Raw genomic sequence first — 24,844 nt, forward strand, 5'->3', positions numbered from 1 at the left:
ATTCAAAGTAGAGTGTCCTCTTGAAGAGTAGGAAGAAGAGAGAGAAGAAGACAGTAAAAGCCAGACCATGATAAGCGTTTTTTGCAGGGGTTTTCCAGACGCCAACCCAATTAGACAATCGTAGTGCTTCCTACCCTGTCGACTGGCCGGTTGCAGACGAACCACTATCGCATGTGGGACCGACATACCACATAACAATACGACTACTATAACGCAGAGAGACTTTTACACTACATTTGAGAAAACGCACATTTTAGTGCAACAGATTTCAAATGTTTGTATCATACTCGGGTGTTTTTTTTTTATCATACAGCTGTTTTCAATGTCACAGCCAATGCATTCCGTATGCGCTGCGTTTGTGGCACCACAGAAGGAAAATAATCGCTCCCACATCCCACATGCGATAGTCGTTCGTCTGCAACCGGCCTAAAAACGCCGTCTGAAAGCGCTCATTATGGACTGGCCCTAAGGAGTAGAGAGTATATGCTAGAGTGTATACCTTAAGTTTCCATGAGTGAATGGCATCGAAGGAATCGCGGTCAGTGGTGGAGAAGGCGAGAACGCATGCCTGCGCACCCCTGTAGTAGGCCTTTGTAATGGCGTCGAACTCCTCCTGTCCTGCCGTGTCCCATAGCATCAGTCTCACGTCCTCACCCTCACATCTGCAACACAAACATATCAACCACATTAGATTTATAGCCGAACACAAGATGCAGTTCATCTGATATCTTGACTCATAGCGGAATAGGAGTTGCAGGTCATCTGATATCTCGCACTTTGAATATTGGAATGCTCATCATATTTAGTTAATTGTAATTGTTAATAGTTGATTGGATCGATTTTTAAATTGTTGTGATCAGTCTCACATCTTCACCCTCTTATCTACAAGGAGAAGAATAATCACGATTAGATTTGAGAGGAAGTTGCAGTATCGGATATCGTATTAGATATCGATCCGATATCTAAAATAATTTATTATTTAGTCATTATAAACTAAACTATAACTCAACAATGTTCATTTATTTTTGTTTGCATTTGATACTGACTCTAAAAATGAGCTGAAACATGTCATACAATAAAATAATAAAAAGGTACCTTGATGTTATTCTTACTTCACTCATTCTTAATTACAAAATATTGAAATCTATTGAAGTCCGATATTCGATATTTTAGTTTCGAGATACCTACCTATCTAGTATAAAGGATAGCTACCATTTCAATAGTTACCAGATTTCAATATTTTCTATATCTCTATGTGAGTGAAGTAACAATAACATCAAGGTAACTTTTTATTATTTTATTGTATGACATTTTTCAGATCATTTTTAGAGTCACCATCAAATGCAACCAAAAATAAATAAACATTGTTGAATTATATTTTAGTTTATAATGACTAATTAGATGGAACACGTGATGCAATAAAATATTAAAATGGTACCAACCTTAAAGTTATTTTATATCAATAAGAGTGGTAGCCCTATATACCACATTAAATATTTTATATGAGTCTATAACAAAATAAGCTGAAATAAATAATGCAATGATCTTTTCACTATGATATGAATGATTAGGCTACATCTCAGAGGACCCTAGGTAAATCAGCAAAAATTGAAGAGGAATGGAAAATGAATGTCTAACAGAAGATGTGTTTAGTTCATTTGATATAATATTGAACTTCAATTTCCATATTTACTGTATCTAAATATGGAATTATGATAACGTTCATCTCAAAGTTTTACAAATGATTAAAGAGCTTAATGAAAGATTGTTTTTCAATTACTGCCTACATAACTCATTGATTTTCATCACTAAATTGACAAAAGCAACACGGAGAGAAACTTTCAATAAGGTTCTTGGTACTTGATATTTTTAAAATACCAAAACTTGCACTGCAGCCTTGTACAATATGATTATGAATCGTAAAAATAATGAAAAGGTATCCATAAGAAGGAGGGTAATCACTATCAAGTCAGCTAATTTTTCAAGTGAAAAAATTACTTGAAAATTCCAAATTTTTGACTAAGGTACTACATAGTATGGTGAAGAGCAAAGTATTCTTCAAAGTTGAATTACAGACTTTTTAATTTTCCAAATCAAGGAATAAGGAAACTTTGTACATCCGGTTCTAACATTTCTCCACAATGCAACCGGCAACTCAATCCCACAGAAATTAGCCAATCTTAGTTGTTTTATGATAGGAAAGTTTGCTGGCTACCTCAAGGTCCTTAATAGTCTTCGCCAAGTAAGTTGGAGCTGGCAATAAATGTAGAGATGCATAAATCAGACTGACCAATAAGGCAGGTCAGTTAGGAAGAATTCTACAATCCTGTTCTTGTTTAAAAATTTTGGGTCGAACTTTCAGACCAGTTATTCTACTTTGTTCTTGTTCGGAGAATAGCTTCATCAAGCCTTTAACAGTCACAAACACTGGTCTATTCAGGGGATTGAACTTGATAAAACTTTCAAGTAAACTGTTTGTAGCCAAGTCGACAGTCGCTTTAAACTAGTTTTGAATTAATACATCAATGCATTTATTAGTATGAATCAGGATTTTTATGAGCAAATTAACTGCTAATAGAAATCAACTGCCCTAGGAAATTGTACATAGAATATAAATGTTATCTTAAATTACTTATTTCATGATATTGTAGTTATTTTAGAATATTATCATTTTAATTATTGTATTGTATGTGCAACATTTTTAGTATATTGTGAGTTGTGACGAAGGTAATGCTTCTGAAGACCTCAGAAGCGGTTACAATAAAACTTATTCTATTCTATTTTTGGATGACTGTGTTCCCTATTTTACAAACAGTCTGACCATTATTTCAATAATATATTCTTCCCGTTATTTTCATATAAAATTCATACTTATTACGACACCCCAAATTTTTGAGAAAAGTGATATTCATAAAAAATATATTCTCGCGATGTTTTCAATTTCAGTTTTCCTCGTTTATGTTCCAAATTTCACTGTTAACTCTAGCCCATAGTCCTAGTACACTCAAGTATGTTCTGGAGCCACTGACAAGTCTCCTCTCCAGCAGCATGAACTTCAGTAAGCCCTCCATGATATGAATATCGTGGACACTCAGATATCAGGTGTTGCATAAATTGAATTTGACCACATTGTATGTAGACTGAAGTCTACAATAATATTATACAGTTATCGACTACAGCCGTTAACACAGCGCGGCTATAGCCGTGCAGCTAGAGTCGACACTTAGGAATTGAACCTTCAACTTTTCTTATCTGTTGAACCTTTACTCTTCTAAACAAAGTTTCATAATTCAATTTCAATTTATTCATTGAAATTAACAATTATTTATTGAAATTCAATAATGCACTTGCAAATAATACATAATGTAATATTTTATGATACTGTACGTGAATAGAAAAATTGAAACATGCTGGTGTTGGCTACAGTCATGACACTCTATAGCTATAGCAGAAAGGAGTTAGTACTTCCCTTATCTCTGGCTATACCTTCATCTTAGCTCTGGCTTATCTCAGTCTTCACTCTAACTCGTAATAATCTAACTTTAATTTAAATCAGTTAGAACAATATTTAGTATTTATACAACTAAGGAGAATAGCTACAAAGAGAGAAAGAAAGAGCGCCTTCTTCAGTAGTTATAATACAAAATTTTCATTAGTTCGAGTCTAGACTTGAAAGTGAACAACGTCAGAATGACGGAATCCGGTAACGCACGGCACAGCAGCATAACAACGACTCTTCCACAAGCAGCATAGTAAAGCATAGCATAGATTGACAGCCAGGCAGCATGAATTATGCATTTGCCCAAATCGCTCTCATCAACCCGAAGCAATGCCTTCCTCCGCTCCATACACATTTCCGTTTCACGGTGCGGTGCGGCTGGCTGCTTACTCGATCGAATTGTTTCATATGCCTGAACACGAGAGCAGCCGTGAGTCGGACTAACGAGGAAGAGGTGGGCCACCTTCATTAATTCGAAACAACCATCGGTATGCAACCATCTCTATCGTAATATATTTTTGAGAGTGTCTCAGTTCTTCTGGATTTCAGTTCATCCTACCTATAAGTTTACATGAACATAACCTGAAAGCTTCTGTTTGAATATGTTTCAAAGGTTTGGGAGAGGTTTCGCTTTTAATGGCAATGTGTTGGCATTATTAGAAAAATAATTCCTAGAAATCCAAGGTTCAAACCCCGTCATCACTATACTCTGTACAGAATGACATCTTACTTGGGATGGACATGCGCAGCAGAGGAAGCATATGCGGGAGGGATACAGAGGCGCGATGTTGTCGTTTTGAAGCGGCTGGCGTTCTCCAACTTCTAGTGACTGTTCATGTGCTCAAGCTACACATGCGAAGTTTTCTGTTTGAAACAGACGACTGAAAAATTGGCAACTGCGCTTCTACATATGACCCTATTAATCACTGTAATTGGATGATCTCCCTCCATTTCTCTGCACCGCATATTCCTCCAAGTCAGAAGTAATTTTGTACGGACTATAAAAGTTTTTGATCAGGTCACTCCCGTGTTATCGGATGGGCACGTTCAAACTGTCGGTCCCGGCTGAAGTATAACAGTTGTAAGGCCCATTGACGGCTTAAATTATATATTCAGGCGAGGTGGAACCTTCCCGCAAGGGACTCCCCACCAACAAAAGCCGTACGATTTTACTTTTTTTTATTAAAAATGTTTTAATAAATTTAGGTAACTAACTCGGTATCAAAGGTTGAAAAAACAGATGTTACTCAAATAAAATTTAGATTCATATGTATTTTACAGTATTTTATTTATTTACCCGTAAACGTCATTTTGGGGATTCTATGATACTCATCTTACAAGAATCTCGTATCTCGTGAATGTATAAAAATTGCCCACATAATTGAAATAATTGAAAGCTCCTGGGTGATTTGATGAGTTTACAATTCATAAGTATCAATTTACAAGTCTAATTGAAGTATTTTGAGTTTAATGCTATCATGAATATGGTATTAAAAACAAATAAAGTTGATTAGCTGAAAACTAAGAAATTTGAATGATTTTCTTGTTTCCAAGGGCTTGTAAACGAAGTGAGTGCCAGGATCACTCTTTTCGAGAAAAATCTGTATAAAAACCGATATCATATCTCTGTGGAATCTCGTTGAAAAACACCAACAACGAAAATCTATCGATCGTGAACAACGGAACACACCGTGAAAAACTATGTGTAGACAATCGCTCACGACTGACACACTAACTGGCCATTCTTGTTAATTTCATGCTGGCTTATCTCTTCCCTCTCCACTTCACACAAAAAAATCGCAACCTTTTAGACGGCCAATAACAATGCAAAAGCCAGCTATCTATCACAGAACAAACGGCTAATCATTCTGCCATCGGCAACCACAATATCTCAAAACGTACTATCACGTTCAACGGTGAAGACTAGAGAATAGAATGAAATAGACGTGAAGATCGTGTACAATACTGTTTGGTGTATTTTCTCATCGATTTTTTTTTAGATAAGGGAGAAAACGTCGTTTCATAGCTAGACGCACATTTCGATCGTTTTTCAAGCACGAGCAAGTGATTAAACTTATAATGCGTTTTCACCCTCAGTTCCACACATAGTCTCTACCTTAGAGTGAGAATAGATAGATCTTAAAGAATTGAATATGTATTTGTTCTTGAATTTAGATTTCAGAATGCACTTTCGTCTCCCGATAAAGATGACTTACGAGATCTCCACTGCTTATGAACAGAAAATTGGACTTGAATTTTTCAAAGTGGAATTTAAGCAATTTTTTGGAAATGTTACTGATGAGATTTGAAAGAAAAGCAGTTTTGGGCTGACCTGTTTCTCTCTTCCAGTCATATCTATATAAATTCTAATTGCAATAAATAAATAAATAAATGAATAAATATAAGAATAAATTAATAGTTCATTATTTTATAGTTCATCCTAAACAGATCAAAGTGTGAAAGATAATAAAACAAATATGTAAATGAAAAAACTATTGACTAATGTATGCTTACAATTTTATGATAAAACTAGATTCGTAATGTTGTATTGGTTGAAATGAATCTGGTCATTTAAACTATACTGAGAATTTTCTCTGGTCATTTATACTGGGAAGAGATTGGAATAAACAAAATGGGGAATCTAACTTTGCAGAACATTTGATAACAAATAATCACAAGTTCACAGTTAAGGAGAATGTTGAGTTTCTGCATGTTAATAATAAAGGCAGATCTTTGAATATTCTAGAGGCTTTAGAAATAACAAGAGTAATTAAGAAAAATTCCCAGAAATGACCAGATTCATTTCAACCAATACAACACTACGAATCTAGTTTTATCATAAAATTGAAAGCATACATTAGTCAATAGTTTTTCCATTTACATATTTGTTTTATTATCTTTCACACTTGTTTTCTTTGTTCTTATTTTGTACTGGAAGTAAATTTTGTTAGCATGGCGATTCTGTTGCTTAAACCGCCATTTTGTCACACCGTTGAGCGGGAGGAGACTGTCTAGCTGGGCCAATGGCAGGCGTTCATGCCCTTGACCAATAGCAGTACTCACCTACTAGTATAAATTCTGCTGCTCTTGTATTTAATTTTAGTTTATCAGAGATTGACAATGGTGTAATAACAGAAACCGGTCTTTCTAATTATCAATAAATCAGTGGTTTTTTGACATTTTCTTAGTCTTTTTCATTCAATAAATATTCGATACATCATCAACTCATTAAATACTCTCCAAAGATCGAGTATGTTTTTTAATAGAAAAACTAGACCCTAGTAAGATTTTTTACACTTCACATCCATAGTGTTGAGATTATTTTCTGGTAACCATAACATAGTAGCTGCGACATATTGACACATTTCATACAAATTTTTATTCATTACGGTAGTATACCGGTACTCTATTTCGAAGGTTTTCATCATTAGATCCGGTGAAGGCGACGCTCCAGAAGACGGCCGAACTTCCTCATCATTTACATCTAACTGAAGGAAACTATCAGTTCCGGAGACATTTCCACTGATTTCTCTGGACATACTAGGTCAGTCAGTTATTTTTGGAGATTTATTTCTTAAAATTCTACAGGGTTTTGCAGTATCTTCTGAAGGATGAGGGATTCTATAAATAGAATAGATTGATTCTATAGATAGATAGAGATTCTAGAGATAGATTTTCATTTCTTAAAAATATACAGGGTATTGCAGTATCTATCAGTATCTAAAGGAAGAGAGATACTCCTATACAGAAACTGTAGGCTAAGTACAGTACAATTTTTGTTTATAAAATGTGACGTATTTTTTAAAATTCAGTATATACTATATACTCACAGTTTATATGATCTTCTTTTGTTACAGTAGGCACAGTAAAGCTTTCTACGAATAAAAACTCACTTATAGTTGAGTATGGAATTCATTCTCATGTTTTGAAAATAAAGGATACGAAGAGACATGTCATGAACGTACTCGAGGTACATAAAGTTGGTGAAAAACTGCGACGTGTCAACGATATGCAAATTAACTACATTGTATCACTTTACTCTGATATGTTCATTTGAAGTGAAGGCATGCAATCTCCAAGTTACCTGGCAATGAGAGTTAAGCCAATTAAAATACAAATAGAAATTGTCAACAACCATAAAAACAGGTACATAACAAGTCGGTTGAAAATATGATACATACCCTATATTATCGCGATATCGCGTGTAAAAGCATAGAGACAGTGGACAACTTGTTATCTTGTCACCAGGCCACAACCAGCAAAATTATTTATTCACGTTTGAGCATCTCATTAATATTCAAGAACGCTTGTTATATCTATTTTTCAATTCATCTTACTTGTGATCCCACGTCTAAAATCATCTCAATTTCTATGTAGAAAGTATTTCTATGTAAAGTTTTTAGTGCAAGTGAAAGAAGTTGTAAAAAAAATAAATCTTGTATTTAGAGCGTAATTATAAATTAATGCAGTAGCTGTTTTTTATTACCGTACTTGTTGCTAGAGAAAATACTTTTTTAAAACCTGCGAGTGTGTGAAACAAGCATGAAGATTTTTATTACTTCTTAAATAAATGTAGTACTATAGTAACTTGATTAGTTGATAAAGAGATTCCTAACGATTCATAATGTATTAGTTGTGGAAAAGTAACAATTTTCCTCAACTGAATATCGTTTTAAAGGTACCTTACTGAAAAAAATTGTTTCAAAGGAAATATTTAATTGAAAGCAATACATCAATGAATTTCAACAAAATAAAGCAGTATATACATATTTAAAGACAACCAGAAAGACTTGGATATCCGTAATTTGAGAAAGTTTTTTATTAGTAAGCAGTCAACGAGAACCTTATCCTATCCTATTATATTAAGCGAGCAATTTCTGTATTTTTATATCTGGTTATTTATGTTCAACGGATCTCCAAAACGGCTTTAACGAAATTTGGAACATAGTAGGTTTATGATATAAAAATTCGATTGCACTAGGTCTCATCCTTGGGAAAACTCGCTGAACGATATTAAAAGGATGATTCATCCTTGGCTGAAACAGCTGAGACTATCGTCGTCTGTGGATAGTAAAAAGTGAGCGAGTGATTCTGTGGAAAATCAAAATATCGCATCCCCAAATTCATAAGCTGACGTACAGCAAGCAGTAAAATATAAACACAATCATTTTAGAGAACTGTGTTCTGTTTATCAATAAATAAAAATAACGAGCGAAGCTCGGTGACCCGATATTATTACTTTTTAGAATTACTTGAAGTACTTCAGAGGTGTACTTTAATTATACTGAATGAGTTGAAATGACACATAGCCTACATAATCTACATTTGGAGAGTTGTATAGATTAGAATTGGAACCGTTTTGGGCGTAATACTGTGGTACTTCTCTGAAAGTTGTGTAATTCTGAATGATTGGATAAATAAAATAAATAAATGAGGAAAATATTGAAGCAGAATCTAATACAGTAGTATAGTACAACTACAGAAGCGAATTTCTTTAAACTGCTCAGGTCATGCAGAGAATAATTTTCTTTGAATTTATGTTGGAAAACGAGGACAAAAACCTTCACATACAACCAGCATAATATTGAGGCTTTGAGTGGTGGAGAATGTGAACCCTTGGAAGGGTGTTGCGGAGCACGCAAGCTGGAATGCATTGATTTAGGAATGCGTTGAGGATGCGTTAGAAAGGCTTTTGGAAAGAATAGTACACGCTTTTCCACTTCCAAAGACGAGGTTGCGATAATGATGGCACTCCTATAATTCCAATCTAATTAATCCAGTAAGATATTTCTTATTTCTTTTTTTATGTTGTATTTTATTATTTTTACAAGAAAGCACCGACCCAGAGAGAAAAACTAAGGATACTCCTTGTAGGCCTATACTATTTCTCTCCCAAATTTAGATAACATTTTAAAAGTCCGAAATACGGTTATGATTTCACTCCATTTTTACTCAAAAACAACAAAAACTTATTTCTTATCATTCAGTTAATCATCGAGACGTTTGACAATCAGAATATTCAAGATAATAATAGGAATTTGAACAAATATGATGAGAATGATGGGTAAATTATATGAAATCAATTTGTTATGTGTAAGTGTAATGGACATTTGCCAACTATACTTATTGCTTGATCATTTTCAATTTCAAAAATAAAAGTTAGATTCAAATTTAATATTCATTACTGTTATAATTTCCTACCTTTATACTGAGAGAATTTCCTACATTTATGCAATTAATTACTATGGTTATTTTAAATCAAGTAAAACTGTGTTTCAATGCTTACAACACTTTTCTTGTACATATTGTTAACAAGTTAAAAATGAATTTCATCTACCACTATTAATTTCACACTTACCAATTAACTGTAACCATGAATGAAAGAAGTATTAGGTTTGCTATTAGTTTGACAACTCAACACTGGATAATACTCAGAATGAACAGTAAATGAGTAGTATTTTTAATCCTTCCTACTTTGAGACGTTCTGATGTTTCAAAATTAGAATTCAAATAGATCTCAAAAGAATTTGAATATATACCGCAAAAGTAATCCATTCCTGATGAAAACACAAATTAAAATTGTCAACAACTTTTATTAGTATACGAGTATAATACTATAATACTACCAGCCACTGGTAAAGCCACGAAATCAGGTTCTGTTTATATTATAGTAGCCTATTGAGTGATAACAAGTATAAGTGATTGACAATTTCAATCTGTGTTTTAATTATGGAAAAGTACCACATCACATACAAAACAACTGTAAGGTAATCCATTCCTAATTGAATAATACAAAATTAAGAACATTTTTAAAAACATGGGATTTTTAAAACAAGATTTTGCTAACATTTGAATATTTCTCTAAAGTTTTACTATAAAACTACAAACCTAGCTACATTTGGACTGTTGTATAAATTAGAATTGGAACCGTTTTGGGCTTATAAGCCTGTGGTACTTTTCTGTAAGTTGTGTAATTCTGAATGATTAAATAAATAAACAAGATAAAACATCTAGAGCCTTCCTCGATGCACTTTGTGCAGAATGGAAAGCGGAAAAATGATATCTTACGCAATCGACCATCACCCAACACATACACCATAGTTGCAATCTATACAAGTGGCAATAGATTCCGGGGTACTGTAATTGAATGATTTACATTGAATTGAATTTCGTAATGCGCCACCTTTGATCTTATAGATCTTAGAAGTGGCACAGCCGCAGCACGATTCTACCACATAACTATATGAAATGCATATGACATAAATACTACAGATACACATATAATAGTAGTTACATTCAGACACTACAACACATCAAGTATATAATCTGCAATGATATATATCTATACATACTACAGATACACATATAATAGTAGTTACATTCAAGCAGTAAGAGTATAGAACACCTCATGTATATAATCTAAGTGCTGTTAGCCTCAATTGGGATCATCGTCAACTAGCAACCAACCACTTTCACCACCTGAACAGAGACAGAAGACACGGTGCACCGGGTGCAGGCTGTTGGCTGGAAATATACTGCAGACCAAGTCACTGTAAAACACAGTCTAACCAACGTATCCTTCTCTCTTGACTTCTTCTCATAAGGCTGTACCTCAACAGGGAAAAGGGCATCCTAGCAACAGGTGCTGATACTCCTCTCTCTTTCAAATTATCTCCTCCAAAAGAGAGCGCCGATTCTGTGCCATCGCTGTCATACCAAAGGATATTTCCAACTAATAATCGTACATCAGAATCTATATATATTTTCTAGAACTTCTGTTATTTTTACTTGACAATTCTAGATGCCTTCAGAAGTCAGGTGTTAGATGTTAGGTGTCAGATTTTACATGTTAGCGGTCTATAATAGAGGACAATTCATACATATGTTATCTTACAATATTTTAACTCAATAAGTTTGAATATTTATTTCAAGAAATTTCTAATAATATATTATTCTTATATGGGGTAGAATTTGATCTTTGAATTAATTTCCCAAGCAGGTAATATATATTTGAGCTTTATTGTTTCTGAAATATAATATTATGTAAAAATGATCATGTTATTTATACTTATGGGACGATAAAGAAGTTTGTGCCGGGCACTGTCTTTAATTCAGGCCTTTTCCCAAGTTATAATAGTAAATTTAATACGCAATAGACTAGAGCCATTATTGTAAGTGAGTTAGCGAAATAAATTATTTTCTCTCTCTATTATGAACGGCCATGACTTCGAGTTTCCCATGATAGATATTTAAAAATTGTGGCTCCGAGTCGTCGAGGAATGTAGATTATGGAATTATCTCTAAAACTTAGCCTTCTTGTCGCGACATAAAATGCGATAAGTTGGAAAACAGCAAGCTTTGAAATTATAACAAACTACCGATTTTGCAGTTACTATTTGGTCCAAAGGCTGTAGAAGCCACGCGACGATTGGTCAAATTGATTCCATTCGCCCAATAGGAGACCTGTTTCTAAATACAGTAGTGGGGATTCCCCAGTCGAGAGACCAGATTACGTTCCGGAGGACACTTTGCTAGGAGCACTACGAGAGTAAAGATGTAGTCACTATGTTTCCCCCTTTTTGGGCAGGTTTATAAGTTTATTTCAGTAGTTAATGTAGGAGCTAGTTTTATTTTTTATTAATGTTTAAATTTACTAGTAGTGCCATGTCCTGAAAGGTTTAATTGTGTTTCTTCATCATGTACGAATAATTGTTTCTTCAAATAACCGCTAAGGTACGTAAAATAAGGTTAAAATATAATTTAGGGAAATTAATTAAGTGAAACTTCAATCAAAAGATTTTATCAACAAAGCCTGTTATTTTTCAAGTTAATAATATTGATTGAGAATAATCCTTTTGATTTTATTAGTGATGGAAGATACTTATAATTTTTTTCTACAGAAGTATAGAAAGTTTTCAGTTACGTTACATTTGAGTTATTGTTCCTGGAGATATATTATCGTAGAGTATTGCTGAAAGTCAGGAAGATAGCCTTTAATTGAAATGAAACTTTTAAGAATTGTTCATATTGAGTTTATGACATTTTTTAATTTATATTTTTCAGACTCTGTTTTCTTATGTCATTAAGGCTTTTGAATGATTTAGTAAATTTTTTATGATAGAAATCTTAATAGATGAAGAAGAAAGTTTTTCTTCTCCAGGAAATTAATATTAATGAATGTTCAAATTTTAATACAATTTAAATTATTTTCTATGTGTCTACTAATTTTATTTAATTAAAGGTGAATCTTATAAGGCAAACATTATCTTTCCTTAAAGTGAAATTTTCAATATTTTTTTCTTTTATTGTGTTATAAAGTGTCTTGTTTTATTAGGTGATAAATTCATAATTTCAGTTGATACTAGTTTTTGGACTTGTATTTGTAGGTAAATCAAATCATAAACTCTGGAATGTTCATTTTTAATTAAGGTTCTGAGCAGTTTTGGGCGAATGCCCGTTATTTACACTTGGATTGCGTCCTATAGTTCATAAATAATAAATAAAATAAATGTTGGCTGGCGCACAAGTTTCCAACAATACTAGCCGAGCTACTATATGAAAAATTATATTTGATTTCGCAAACCAAACGAAAAATATCATATAAGTTAGCATCATTTCAATTTGAATTATTTGTGAAGAAAGATCCATTAATTCTGATAAAAAGAATCAGTAGTTTAAAGATAAAAATCTATATAAAATGAGGATTCAAAGAATGAAAGAATTTAATTAATTGTAATCAATAGATAACTCCTGTTTTAGCTTTTGATGAATTGTAGGAAGAGTTAGAAATTAATGCTGTAATACATTTATTTACAGCGGTTCATGTGTGTTCCCAAACCAACTTCTTGTACTACCACCCCTTTGGTTCCGCAACTTTATGTAACACCGCTTCAAGACACCCGTTCAGACGACAGGTCTAGGGACGTAAGAGGACGTCGCCGTCAAGCCAAATTCAACCGGTAAAAGCTCACCGCCAAAAACAAGGTACTGTAACCCCGACGACAAAGCAACGTACAAACCAACGAAAGTGCAGTGTAGTGAAACAAAGGTTCATTCGAGAATGTCAATAAAAAGTGGGGATTCAAAATTATTATGAAATGGGTTATATGGGTTACTATTGACGAAATTTGGGTTCAACGGGTTTTTTCTTTCTTGAGTAATTTCATGTTGAAATTGATTGGTTATTTTATGACTGATCTTGTTTGGTTTTGTGACGTATTGCTATCTAAACGGGGATAGTAATGCGCCCCCGAATCAGATGAAGAATGTCAACAAAGTAACATGATATTGTTGTTTCTGTTGTTCGATTTTAGCTGCCAATGTTTATTGAAGCTGTTTGTATTTTTCTATTATTTCAAATTGTAGTGTTATTCTATAGTATAAACCTATTAAATCAGGCATGGCAAGATTAATTGAAGTTTTCTTGACTCTAGCCCGTTCACCTGCATGAATTAGGTATAGTCTCAGGTATTTTCTAGATGTGTCGGCCTATTTCTAAATTCTAAATTTTATTCAAAATTGTCTTCTTTATCATCTTTAAAAAAGTGCAGGCACACAACTGCGCCACTCTGCTGTCTAGAGATATTTAAATCTCTGGAATTCAAATTTTCTAAAAAATTAAATTTTTCATAACTTACTCTAATAATACTAGATCAATTTTTCTGAGTCTATACTTAATAATTCATTCTGTGAACGTGTTAACTGTCAATATTTTGGGTTTGGAGTTGAATGAATAATTTATTGTTGCTACTCCAATTTTTCTGAAGTTTAAATAATAGTAGATGAAACAGGAAAGTTATTCAGTTATGTTAAACCATTAAAATGATAATCTTTTGAAGTGCTTAAAGATAAAGTCAAGTATCATTGATGCTTCAGTTGAAAGTATTCTGAAACTTCATATTGAAATTGATTATTGACAAATAGGTTTAACGGTAGAATAAAAATTGGTAGAAGAAACTAGCATAGGTGAAAAACAACTGATTCTAAGTGCTGAATAAATTTTTGTATTCTGTAATTCCGTGAATGGTGATAGAAATTATTGTGATGTCAACGTACGTATTCTGGTCTCACGCATCGGGTACTTGAGTATCAGCATAGTATAGTAGTAGTGAAAGTGAATATTGAGATTTTAAAGGTCAACCCAAGTAAATTAGGAAAATTCGGAAATTATTATGGGAGAATGTTTGAGGAAAATAGGAAATTTTTTTGATAAGTTTAGGTAGATCGAAGGTAATCAGAGAATAAATAGGAAACTGTTTTATTAGTTATTGTTGATATGTAGTTTTGAAAAGTTGATGAGTAGTTTTGGCCTTGAGATGTTTAAACTAAATAATTGGGTATTGTAGATTAAAGTTGAAACGATAATCAAATCCTTGGGAATTTGTATGAAAATAAGTTGATTGAGATGAGGTTGTTAAGTCCCTTTATCAGTAATGTTTATTCTCGAAAAGGTGAATCAGTTTTATTATTGGAAATATTTTTTTTAGGTGTGATTTTTGCGGTAGGCATGCGTAGTGATAGTGTAAAGATCTGTCGTGTTGGTAACGTTTCCTGTAGGCTGTGGGAAATTTTTTGTTTGTTTAGTTGAGACTCAAGATTTAGAGGAGGACACGGGGATGTCCTGCCTGTGTGTGTTGTTGTTGAATTTAGGTAATCGGCGCGAGTGTAGGTCCGTGTCCAGAGAGAACGGAGCACTGCCCAAAAGTTGTCCATGTAACAAATCAAGGAATTTAGCTGTGACTAACCTTGCAAATTTGTACGGTGGAATTGTATAATTTTAGCGAAAGGCACCGAAGATGGTGTGAGCTAAGATTTTTTTGTATCTAGTAAACGGTCTGGTTCATTCGAGAGTTATGGGGCTCGTCAGTAGAATAACGTAAACCGAAATCTAGAATATTTAGTGAGTCTTCGTAGTGATTGTAAGGAAAACAATCAGCGTAATGCAGTTTAGGGAAGCCCAGTCAAAAGGTTCGTTAATGTTTGGTAGGAAAGTCAGCCGCAAAAAAACACAAGTAATAATTAGTAAAAAAAAAAAAAGGGGTATTATTGAGTTTAAAGTTGCTTAGAAATTTGGTATATGGTAACGGAAATTGAAAGTTTTAGACAATGAATATTTAAAGTGATTAGTTAAAGTATACAAATAAAATAACAGAGAAACTTTTTCGAGTACCTAGGTAATGTTAAAATGGTTATCAGTGAAAGTAGAAATAAATATTGGAACAGTACTTAACGGGTTAAATTAAAATAAAATTAACAGTGAAATTCTTCCAGTTGAATTTGAAATGAAAAGGGAAAATCTCTTGAGTTAAGCATGAGTTTAAATTATTCTGTAGTTGAGAGTTGAAAGGTTGATTAAAAATTTAAATGGGGATATAAGGTAGAAATATGTAGGAAAATTCGTGTCAAAAAGGAAATAGAATTTTTGTTGGGAAAATTAAATTGAGGTAATTAACAGTAGTAGAACCCTTTTGAGTTAAGTAGTCCAAAGGTATTAATAAATAAAAAAAAAAATAGGAAAATCTTTAATGAAATGATAAATTTTTTTAATGATGAATAGTAAAATTGTAATCAAGTTTTCCATGTGAATAAGTTGAGATATTTTGAGATCTAGTAGAGTAATTGAAACTAGTTGGATATGAAGTTTATTGTTGAGAAATATGTGAGGCTCCAGTTAGGTTGGAAATGTCAGTGCACTTGTAAATCAGTAATAGTGTAATAGTAGTCTATTAATGTGTTAATGTATTGGTAAATTTCATAATGTTGATGATCAGAAGTCAAGCATTAGCAGTCCCAAGCTAGTTGATCGAGTTGAATTTTCATATTATTAAATCATGCCTTGAGAATTATTCTTCCAGTGTTTAGAGAAAATGTCACGTACTTTGAGTTTGAGATAAATAACCATGATCGCTGTCGAGTCAATTTATCCAGTTGAAGTAGTAGGCAGTGAGAAAATTACAATACTCTAGTGACAAGCGAAGTATAAAATAATTGTAGATTAAAGCCTGGCACCCGATATCATAGTTTTGTTTTGACTAGCGTTCTGTGGTAAAAGTTTCCTACTGGAATATTATAATGAAAAGTGTTTTTCTCATGATTGTGGAATGCAAAATCGTGCTTGTGTCATATAGCTCTCGCGTTGATCTAATAATGCAATTTCAATCATTGTTATCTTTGAATCGTAGTCGATGTAGAATAGTATTGCCTATTGAATTGCTTTATATTGTTAAAAATATATTGCACTCTCAACTCTATAGTAATGATAGTTAGATTTCAATACATTCAGCTGAGTGAAAAAGTTTCATCCTTTACTATTATGATCAAACGTACTTCATATTTTACAACAGCAGAGTAACATAGAACCAATTAAAACTATGATGTCTTTTAAACGTTTTCCCATGTTAGAGTTTGCCAAGAAAATAACCAGGGACTCAATAAAGTGATTGAAGTATTCAAGATTATTATACTCGGTCCGTCTTTAGTACCTACTTAAAAGGTGGACACGTCCATATTGTTTTGTCCTGACTCTTGCCACAGTTTTAAAGACTCTTGCCACAAATCTCAATTAGTTATACATTTTGCTGAATTTCGGAATGATTAAAGAGATTTCTTTTGAAGAGGGCCCGCTTCAAATTGGATCCTACTATCAATCCAGAAATTCGACTCTCCAAATCATACAGAATGCCTCTATGGTAACATATCCTGATTAGATTTCTTTTTGCGTGTTTCACACCGGAAGGAAGGGGAGTGTGCCGGGCACTGTCTTTAATTCAGGCCTTTTCCCAAGTTATAATAGTAAATTTAATACGCAATAGACTAGAGCCATTATTGTAAGTGAGTTAGCGAAATAAATTATTTTCTCTCTCTATTATGAACGGCCATGACTTCGAGTTTCCCATGATAGATATTTAAAAATTGTGGCTCCGAGTCGTCGAGGAATGTAGATTATGGAATTATCTCTAAAACTTAGCCTTCTTGTCGCGACATAAAATGCGATAAGTTGGAAAACAGCAAGCTTTGAAATTATAACAAACTACCGATTTTGCAGTTACTATTGGTCCAAAGGCTGTAGAAGCCACGCGACGATTGGTCAAATTGATTCCATTCGCCCAATAGGAGACCTGTTTCTAAATACAGTAGTGGGGATTCCCCAGTCGAGAGACCAGATTACGTTCCGGAGGACACTTTGCTAGGAGCACTACGAGAGTAAAGATGTAGTCACTATGTTTCCCCCTTTTTGGGCAGGTTTATAAGTTTATTTCAGTAGTTAATGTAGGAGCTAGTTTTATTTTTTATTAATGTTTAAATTTACTAGTAGTGCCATGTCCTGAAAGGTTTAATTGTGTTTCTTCATCATGTACGAATAATTGTTTCTTCAAATAACCGCTAAGGTACGTAAAATAAGGTTAAAATATAATTTAGGGAAATTAATTAAGTGAAACTTCAATCAAAAGATTTTATCAACAAAGCCTGTTATTTTTCAAGTTAATAATATTGATTGAGAATAATTCTTTTGATTTTATTAGTGATGGAAGATACTTATAATTTTTTTCTACAGAAGTATAGAAAGTTTTCAGTTACGTTACATTTGAGTTATTGTTCCTGGAGATATATTATCGTAGAGTATTGCTGAAAGTCAGGAAGATAGCCTTTAAATTGAAATGAAACTTTTAAGAATTGTTCATATTGAGTTTATGACATTTTTTAATTTATATTTTTCAGACTCTGTTTTCTTATGTCATTAAGGCTTTTGAATGATTTAGTAAATTTTTTATGATAGAAATCTTAATAGATGAAGAAGAAAGTTTTTCTTCTCCAGGAAATTAATATTAATGAATGTTCAAATTTTAATACAATTTAAATTATTTTCTATGTGTCTACTAATTTTATTTAATTAAAGGTGAATCTTATAAGGCAAACATTATCTTTCCTTAAAGTGAAATTTTCAATATTTTTTTCTTTTATTGTGTTATAAAGTGTCTTGTTTTATTAGGTGATAAATTCATAATTTCAGTTGATACTAGTTTTTGGACTTGTATTTGTAGGTAAATCAAATCATAAACTCTGGAATGTTCATTTTTAATTAAGGTTCTGAGCAGTTTTGGGCGAATGCCCGTTATTTACACTTGGATTGCGTCCTATAGTTCATAAATAATAAATAAAATAAATGTTGGCTGGCGCACAAGTTTCCAACAATACTAGCCGAGCTACTATATGAAAAATTATATTTGATTTCGCAAACCAAACGAAAAATATCATATAAGTTAGCATCATTTCAATTTGAATTATTTGTGAAGAAAGATCCATTAATTCTGATAAAAAGAATCAGTAGTTTAAAGATAAAAATCTATATAAAATGAGGATTCAAAGAATGAAAGAATTTAATTAATTGTAATCAATAGATAACTCCTGTTTTAGCTTTTGATGAATTGTAGGAAGAGTTAGAAATTAATGCTGTAATACATTTATTTACAGCGGTTCATGTGTGTCCCCAAACCAACTTCTTGTACTACCACCCCTTTGGTTCCGCAACTTTATGTAAAACCGCTTCAAGACACCCGTTCAGACGACAGGTCTAGGGACGTAAGAGGACGTCGCCGTCAAGCCAAATTCAACCGGTAAAAGCTCACCGCCAAAAACAAGGTACTGTAACCCCGACGATAAAGCAACGTACAAACCAACGAAAGTGCAGTGTAGTGAAACAAAGGTTCATTCGAGAATGTCAATAAAAAGTGGGGATTCAAAATTATTATGAAATGGGTTATATGGGTTACTATCGACGAAATTTGGGTTCAACGGGTTTTTTCTTTCTTGAGTAATTTCATGTTGAAATTGATTGGTTATTTTATGACTGATCTTGTTTGGTTTTGTGACGTATTGCTATCTAAACGGGGATAGTAATGCGCCCCCGAATCAGATGAAGAATGTCAACAAAGTAACATGATATTGTTGTTTCTGTTGTTCGATTTTAGCTGCCAATGTTTATTGAAGCTGTTTGTATTTTTCTATTATTTCAAATTGTAGTGTTATTCTATAGTATAAACCTATTAAATCAGGCATGGCAAGATTAATTGAAGTTTTCTTGACTCTAGCCCGTTCACCTGCATGAATTAGGTATAGTCTCAGGTATTTTCTAGATGTGTCGGCCTATTTCTAAATTCTAAATTTTATTCAAAATTGTCTTCTTTATCATCTTTAAAAAAGTGCAGGCACAAGTTTCAAAATCGAATCAAAATGTTCAAGAATAGTACAACAGGTAGATTCTCATGAAGTTTTTTTCGGTCACTAATCAAGGAAGATATGGTGATAAAGATACTGAATACTGAATGTAATATGTAAAAAATGACAGCTTTTTGAAAGGAGCATTGAATTTCCTACTCCATAGATAACTTCCATGGATAGTTTCGTTAACATTCACATGATATACACATCAGAAGGCAATGACAGCAATCGAAGACTAAAGCTGCGTTTACACCAAAGTTATTAACAAAATGTTAATAACTTAATCCTCATCGATTCTATTAGTTTGAATGGAACCTGACAAAAACATATATGATATTAAGTTATGTTCAATCTAATAGAATCTAAAAGGATTAAGTTATTAACATTTTGTTAATAACTTTGGTGTAAACGCAGCTTAATAGTGATAGTTGTAATATAACATGAAATAATAAATTAATAATTAAAAAACATGTGCTCAATAGGTAATTTTTGTGAACAAATTATTTAGTTATTTGAGGGACAATGTTGGACATTATCCGTTTATAGAACAGAGATTTATTTTATTTTATTTTATTTATTCGTGGATACAATATTACAATTCATATAAAATAATATGATTGGGTAGGAACAACAGGCTTGGCCTAAAACTATTCCATTCCCAAATTTTGATAATGTTACATGTCCATAAAAATAGGTTATGTTTCCTTTGTAAATAGTTCAAGCTCTATTTTCGTCCAAAAATAAATACGAGATGAAAATTTTAAATTTAGAATACTTCGTCTTTCAATTATAAGTTTTATATTTTGAGAGCTCTATTGATGTCATCATCAAATAATGCAAATCACAGAGTGCGCGAGGTGTTTTTATTTTCTCTATTTCAGTACTATATTTATGGTATAAAAGATACCTATGATGAATCTTGTTTTAAAGTGGCGGCTATTCTCGTGTTTCCATAAGATATTAATACTTGAAGAAGGGGCTTGATTTTGACCTCCAACTTGAACTTAGCGAATCGATTGATTACGCAAAAGGCAGCGCAGCGCAAGTGGATGCAAACGACCTTCCATAAAAATAGACGCTTCATTAATCGAAAACTGCCTCAACACAATGTTTCACTAATCGCCAATTATTGAATTACTTGATTACGCTGAAAATTCTTCCATTCACAGAGAAAAGTATTTTTCAATCAATGAAAGTATAATCGATTCATTGAAATGGACAGAAATACGAAACACAAGACATTGAACCTGAAAAACTATACAACATTGACCAATATACACAAAACATACAATAAAAATACAAGAGTATGTATAATAAAGGGAAAGTTTATAACAAATATGTCTTACTAGTATCCGGAGATATTAGTACTACTGGAGATAGCTAGTGCTCCGCAAGGGTCTTATTAAAAACTTGACAAACTGAAAACTTGATCTACTGAAATATTGAAGAATTAAAAATAGGCCTATAACCATTCACGGTAAATTAAGAACCAATAGGCAATAGGCGAAATTTCAAGTTAATCAGTCCAGTAGTTAAGACGTGTAGGCTAATGCGTCATTCGTGAATTTCCTATCCCGTACGTGTATAAGCCAATTCTTTCCTTTATAATATTATAGATTAATAAATAATAGTTGAGTCACTAGATTTAACTATAATGCTTAGTTTTTCATTCTAAATTGTGACAACCTCAAGTTTTTCCATAACAGAAATAGTTACAGGACTATTTGATTTGTAAAGTCATGAATTTCCTTCACACTCATTTTAGCAACAAAGGAGAAGTGATTACCTACGATTACGATGACAAAAAAATCTGGTGTGGCGCACTCACACAACTTTCCTTGCCGTTATGAAAATTGATCAACTGACGCTAGTGTTCACGCGCATCTCAAGTATACTATTCAAAGATCTAAGCCAGCTGGTGACAGGACAATAACGCTGCAGACAAATGAAGTCTGCTATCTCTTCATAGTGAATGATTTAATAGAATCAACACTTGCCAACAGTTTGCAAATTGAATAATTTCATTTTCTCGAACTTCGAACTTATTTTCAATTTTAGGTGAAAATGTTACTGAACATTAATTGTAGAGATTCTCATGCTCAATCTTTTCCACTTGAATTTTTTGTTTAAATTGTATCTGAAGCTTGATAATTGGGAATCTAAAATCAAACTTTGCATAGATGGGGCGGAGCTCCATTTTTTACAGATATGGGACTTGTGGCAGTTGATAGAACTAATCAATGACTATTCTAGGTATAAATTTGATCAAAGTCATTCCGTTAATTGGGAGATGAGATATCGTGTACACAGACGCTCATACACTCATACACACACACATACAGACCAATACCCAAAAACCACTTTTTGGACTTAGGGGGCCTTGAAACGTATAGAAATATAGAAATTTGGGTACCTTAATTTTTTTCGGAAAGCAATACTTTCCTTACCTATGATAATAGTTCAAGGAAAGTAAAAATGGAGAAATGAAAAATTCAGAATTGTAAAACATAAATAGTTGAAGAAATTATTTTTAAAATAATCTTCTTTTGCTATTTCTAAAATAGCCTATTAAACGAACATATAACGGTTTAATCTCTGATAAAATTTTAATGATTATCTATTGACATTCAGAGATTTTCATAAGAAATTGATCGATAATTTTAGATAACCGGCGGAATGGTTTGTGTGTGAAAGTGAAGGAGCTCCGCCTCAACTGATAAACTATTTCCCACGGAGACGTCGCGTTGATGATGATGATGATGATGAACGTCTTGACGCGGGTCAATAATCTTCCACCAAATAAAGCTAATGGTGAGCAACTACCGGTCTAGAGCGTTTCTAGTGAAGTCAGTACTGGAAAGGTCACTTAATCTAAAAAAATCAACAAAGAATAATTTTAAGTGAAGTAATGACTGGACGGAGCACTATATGTTACCTTCTTGGATGATCTTTCTCGGATAGCCATTAATTATTATCACTTCTTATACGAACTCAGGAATAGCCTTAAAAACAAGAAAGGCCACCGAGCCTAGAAGAGGCTTGTCTTCCAAGTCCCAAGCAGGTGATCTTTGATTCAATTTTAAAATACAAAAATTTCATAGTTTGATGCTCATCACTGAAATAGTTCAACAACCAACGCATTTTGAAAACTAAATATTCAATGTATGAAATTGTACCATTGCTTATCAAATTTTTGTTTGAAAAAAATTCTCAAATTCATTATTTACACTCATCTCATCATTAATTCAACAACATACAAGTTGTGAACTTATGGGAAGACTGAACATCCTAATATCCTTAGTGGAAAAGGATGTTTTTCTTCTCTTTCAATTCATACAGTCCCAACCTATATAACCCATTGGATAGTATCTATTTCAAATGAGTATTGAATGATTTCCATCAATTCTGACTCCCAGTTCCAATCAAGTTTGAGTAGTATTGTTTTTGTGTTCTATATTTTCATTGTGTATTTTTTAAAATAAATTAAATTGAATTGTGTGTGGTTCGCTATAGCGATGAAAAAATACATACTACATCATAAATGGACGTGACAATAATATTATATTTCTATTATGATCGTCAGATACAATCTTACAAAAACGTCATAGGGGAAACGTAATATTATTCCCGCTAACGAATCAATATATTATTTTGAATTCAAATTTCATTTATTCCAATTCACAATATTCACAAGTACAAGCAAAAATCAATATCTCACTGCACTGCTCAACAAGATGAAAAATAATAAACTAACAATGAAAACACAAATTTAAAATTGTCAACCAATTTTTATTATTATAATAATAATTTAATAAGTAGTCTCCAACTACCTACTCATCTATTCACAGTGGTTGAAGCAATACAAAAGTGGTTGACAATTTTAAATTTGTGTTTTCATTATGGAAAAGTACCACAACATCACTCACAAGTCACAACACAACTGTAAGGTTAATGAACTAACAATATTCTCAAGTACCTAATGATTATTATACAAGGCAATAAAGTTCGAATATGTTATATCAGGGAAAATGTGTGAATTGGGAAGATTATAGGAATTATAGATTTACAGGAAATCAATGAAATTATCCGACTTGAACAGAAAATTGATGAAATCAGAGAAATTGAAATAGTAGTGTAAATGTTGCGATGCCGTTAGAAAAAATGCTCAGTGCATCCAGCAATGGATGGCACTGGCAATGATATCACGATGTCTGAGGCACAAAAGAAGCGCCATACAAAAAGCATTCGTCTGGAACGGAACAGTAATCGGTGTCGACCATGTACGGCACGCCACGGCACAGTACAGTATTTCAATTATTAGATGGTTGAAAAACAACGAAAAGTGCCGATTCAAATGGACCCATACAGAAAAGGCGTCTACAGCACAAAGTGCACCACTGTTCCTACAAAACTTAGGCACCTAACATTCAACGAGTTGCCCATGAAATTGCAAGCAGGATGGTAGTTATGCCTCATGGAACAAAGCAGCCGAAACAATACTGCCAAGTCATTCAGATAAATGGAGATTGAGGAGTAGGGATTGAAGCCATTTTGGGGGAGAAAGAGAGCCAACAACTCTCTTTCATGAGATCGAAAAATGTTGTTTTATAGTTATTATCATTACTATCACGAGTGTTGTTGTTTGGAAAGACCGAATTCCTCGACGCCGCAATCCGCATAACAAAATAGAACTGTTTGACGATCAATGTAAACTAGGGCGAATTTGAATAAATATATTAAAATAAATAAATTCAAATAAAAACTACAAATTTTCACCTTCACTTGAAAATATGCGTTTTGATACTTCATCTTCACAATAACGTAGCCTATATTATGAAACTGAAACAGAACAGGATTTATTAATTCATATGGCTTTTATCGTCAGAGAGATCCTTTTGGATGTCCTGTCTAAATAGAGAGGAACAGGATTACAAATAATTACTGTTATATTCATTGCTTGGACTGTAATAATGAGTTTGATACTCAAGCAAGTCTGTTAGATTTAAAAATTGAAACACCTTTTTCCTTCAACTTATTGATTCAAAAATTGAATATGAACTGAATATCTTGATGAACTACAGAATATATTTTCGGTATCTCATGTATGCAGTATCGTCTTGATTAGGA

The 24,844-nt window shown here is 32.9% G+C and overlaps 1 protein-coding gene across 2 annotated transcripts in view; it reads right to left on the reverse strand.

Moving 5' to 3' along the window:
• The window catches only part of LOC111060604 (ras-related protein Rab-23-like), a 94,848-nt gene that overhangs the window by 9,030 nt on the left and 60,974 nt on the right, over positions 1–24,844 (reverse strand). For both annotated transcript variants that reach the window (XM_039421818.1, XM_039421817.1), the window contains exon 4: positions 500–662. In XM_039421818.1, the coding sequence (XP_039277752.1) occupies positions 500–662 (163 nt within the window). The remainder of the gene's footprint in view (positions 1–499; positions 663–24,844) is intronic.

This window comes from Nilaparvata lugens, chromosome 2, assembly GCF_014356525.2.
Source record: "Nilaparvata lugens isolate BPH chromosome 2, ASM1435652v1, whole genome shotgun sequence".
NCBI classification, from domain to species: domain Eukaryota; kingdom Metazoa; phylum Arthropoda; class Insecta; order Hemiptera; family Delphacidae; genus Nilaparvata; species Nilaparvata lugens.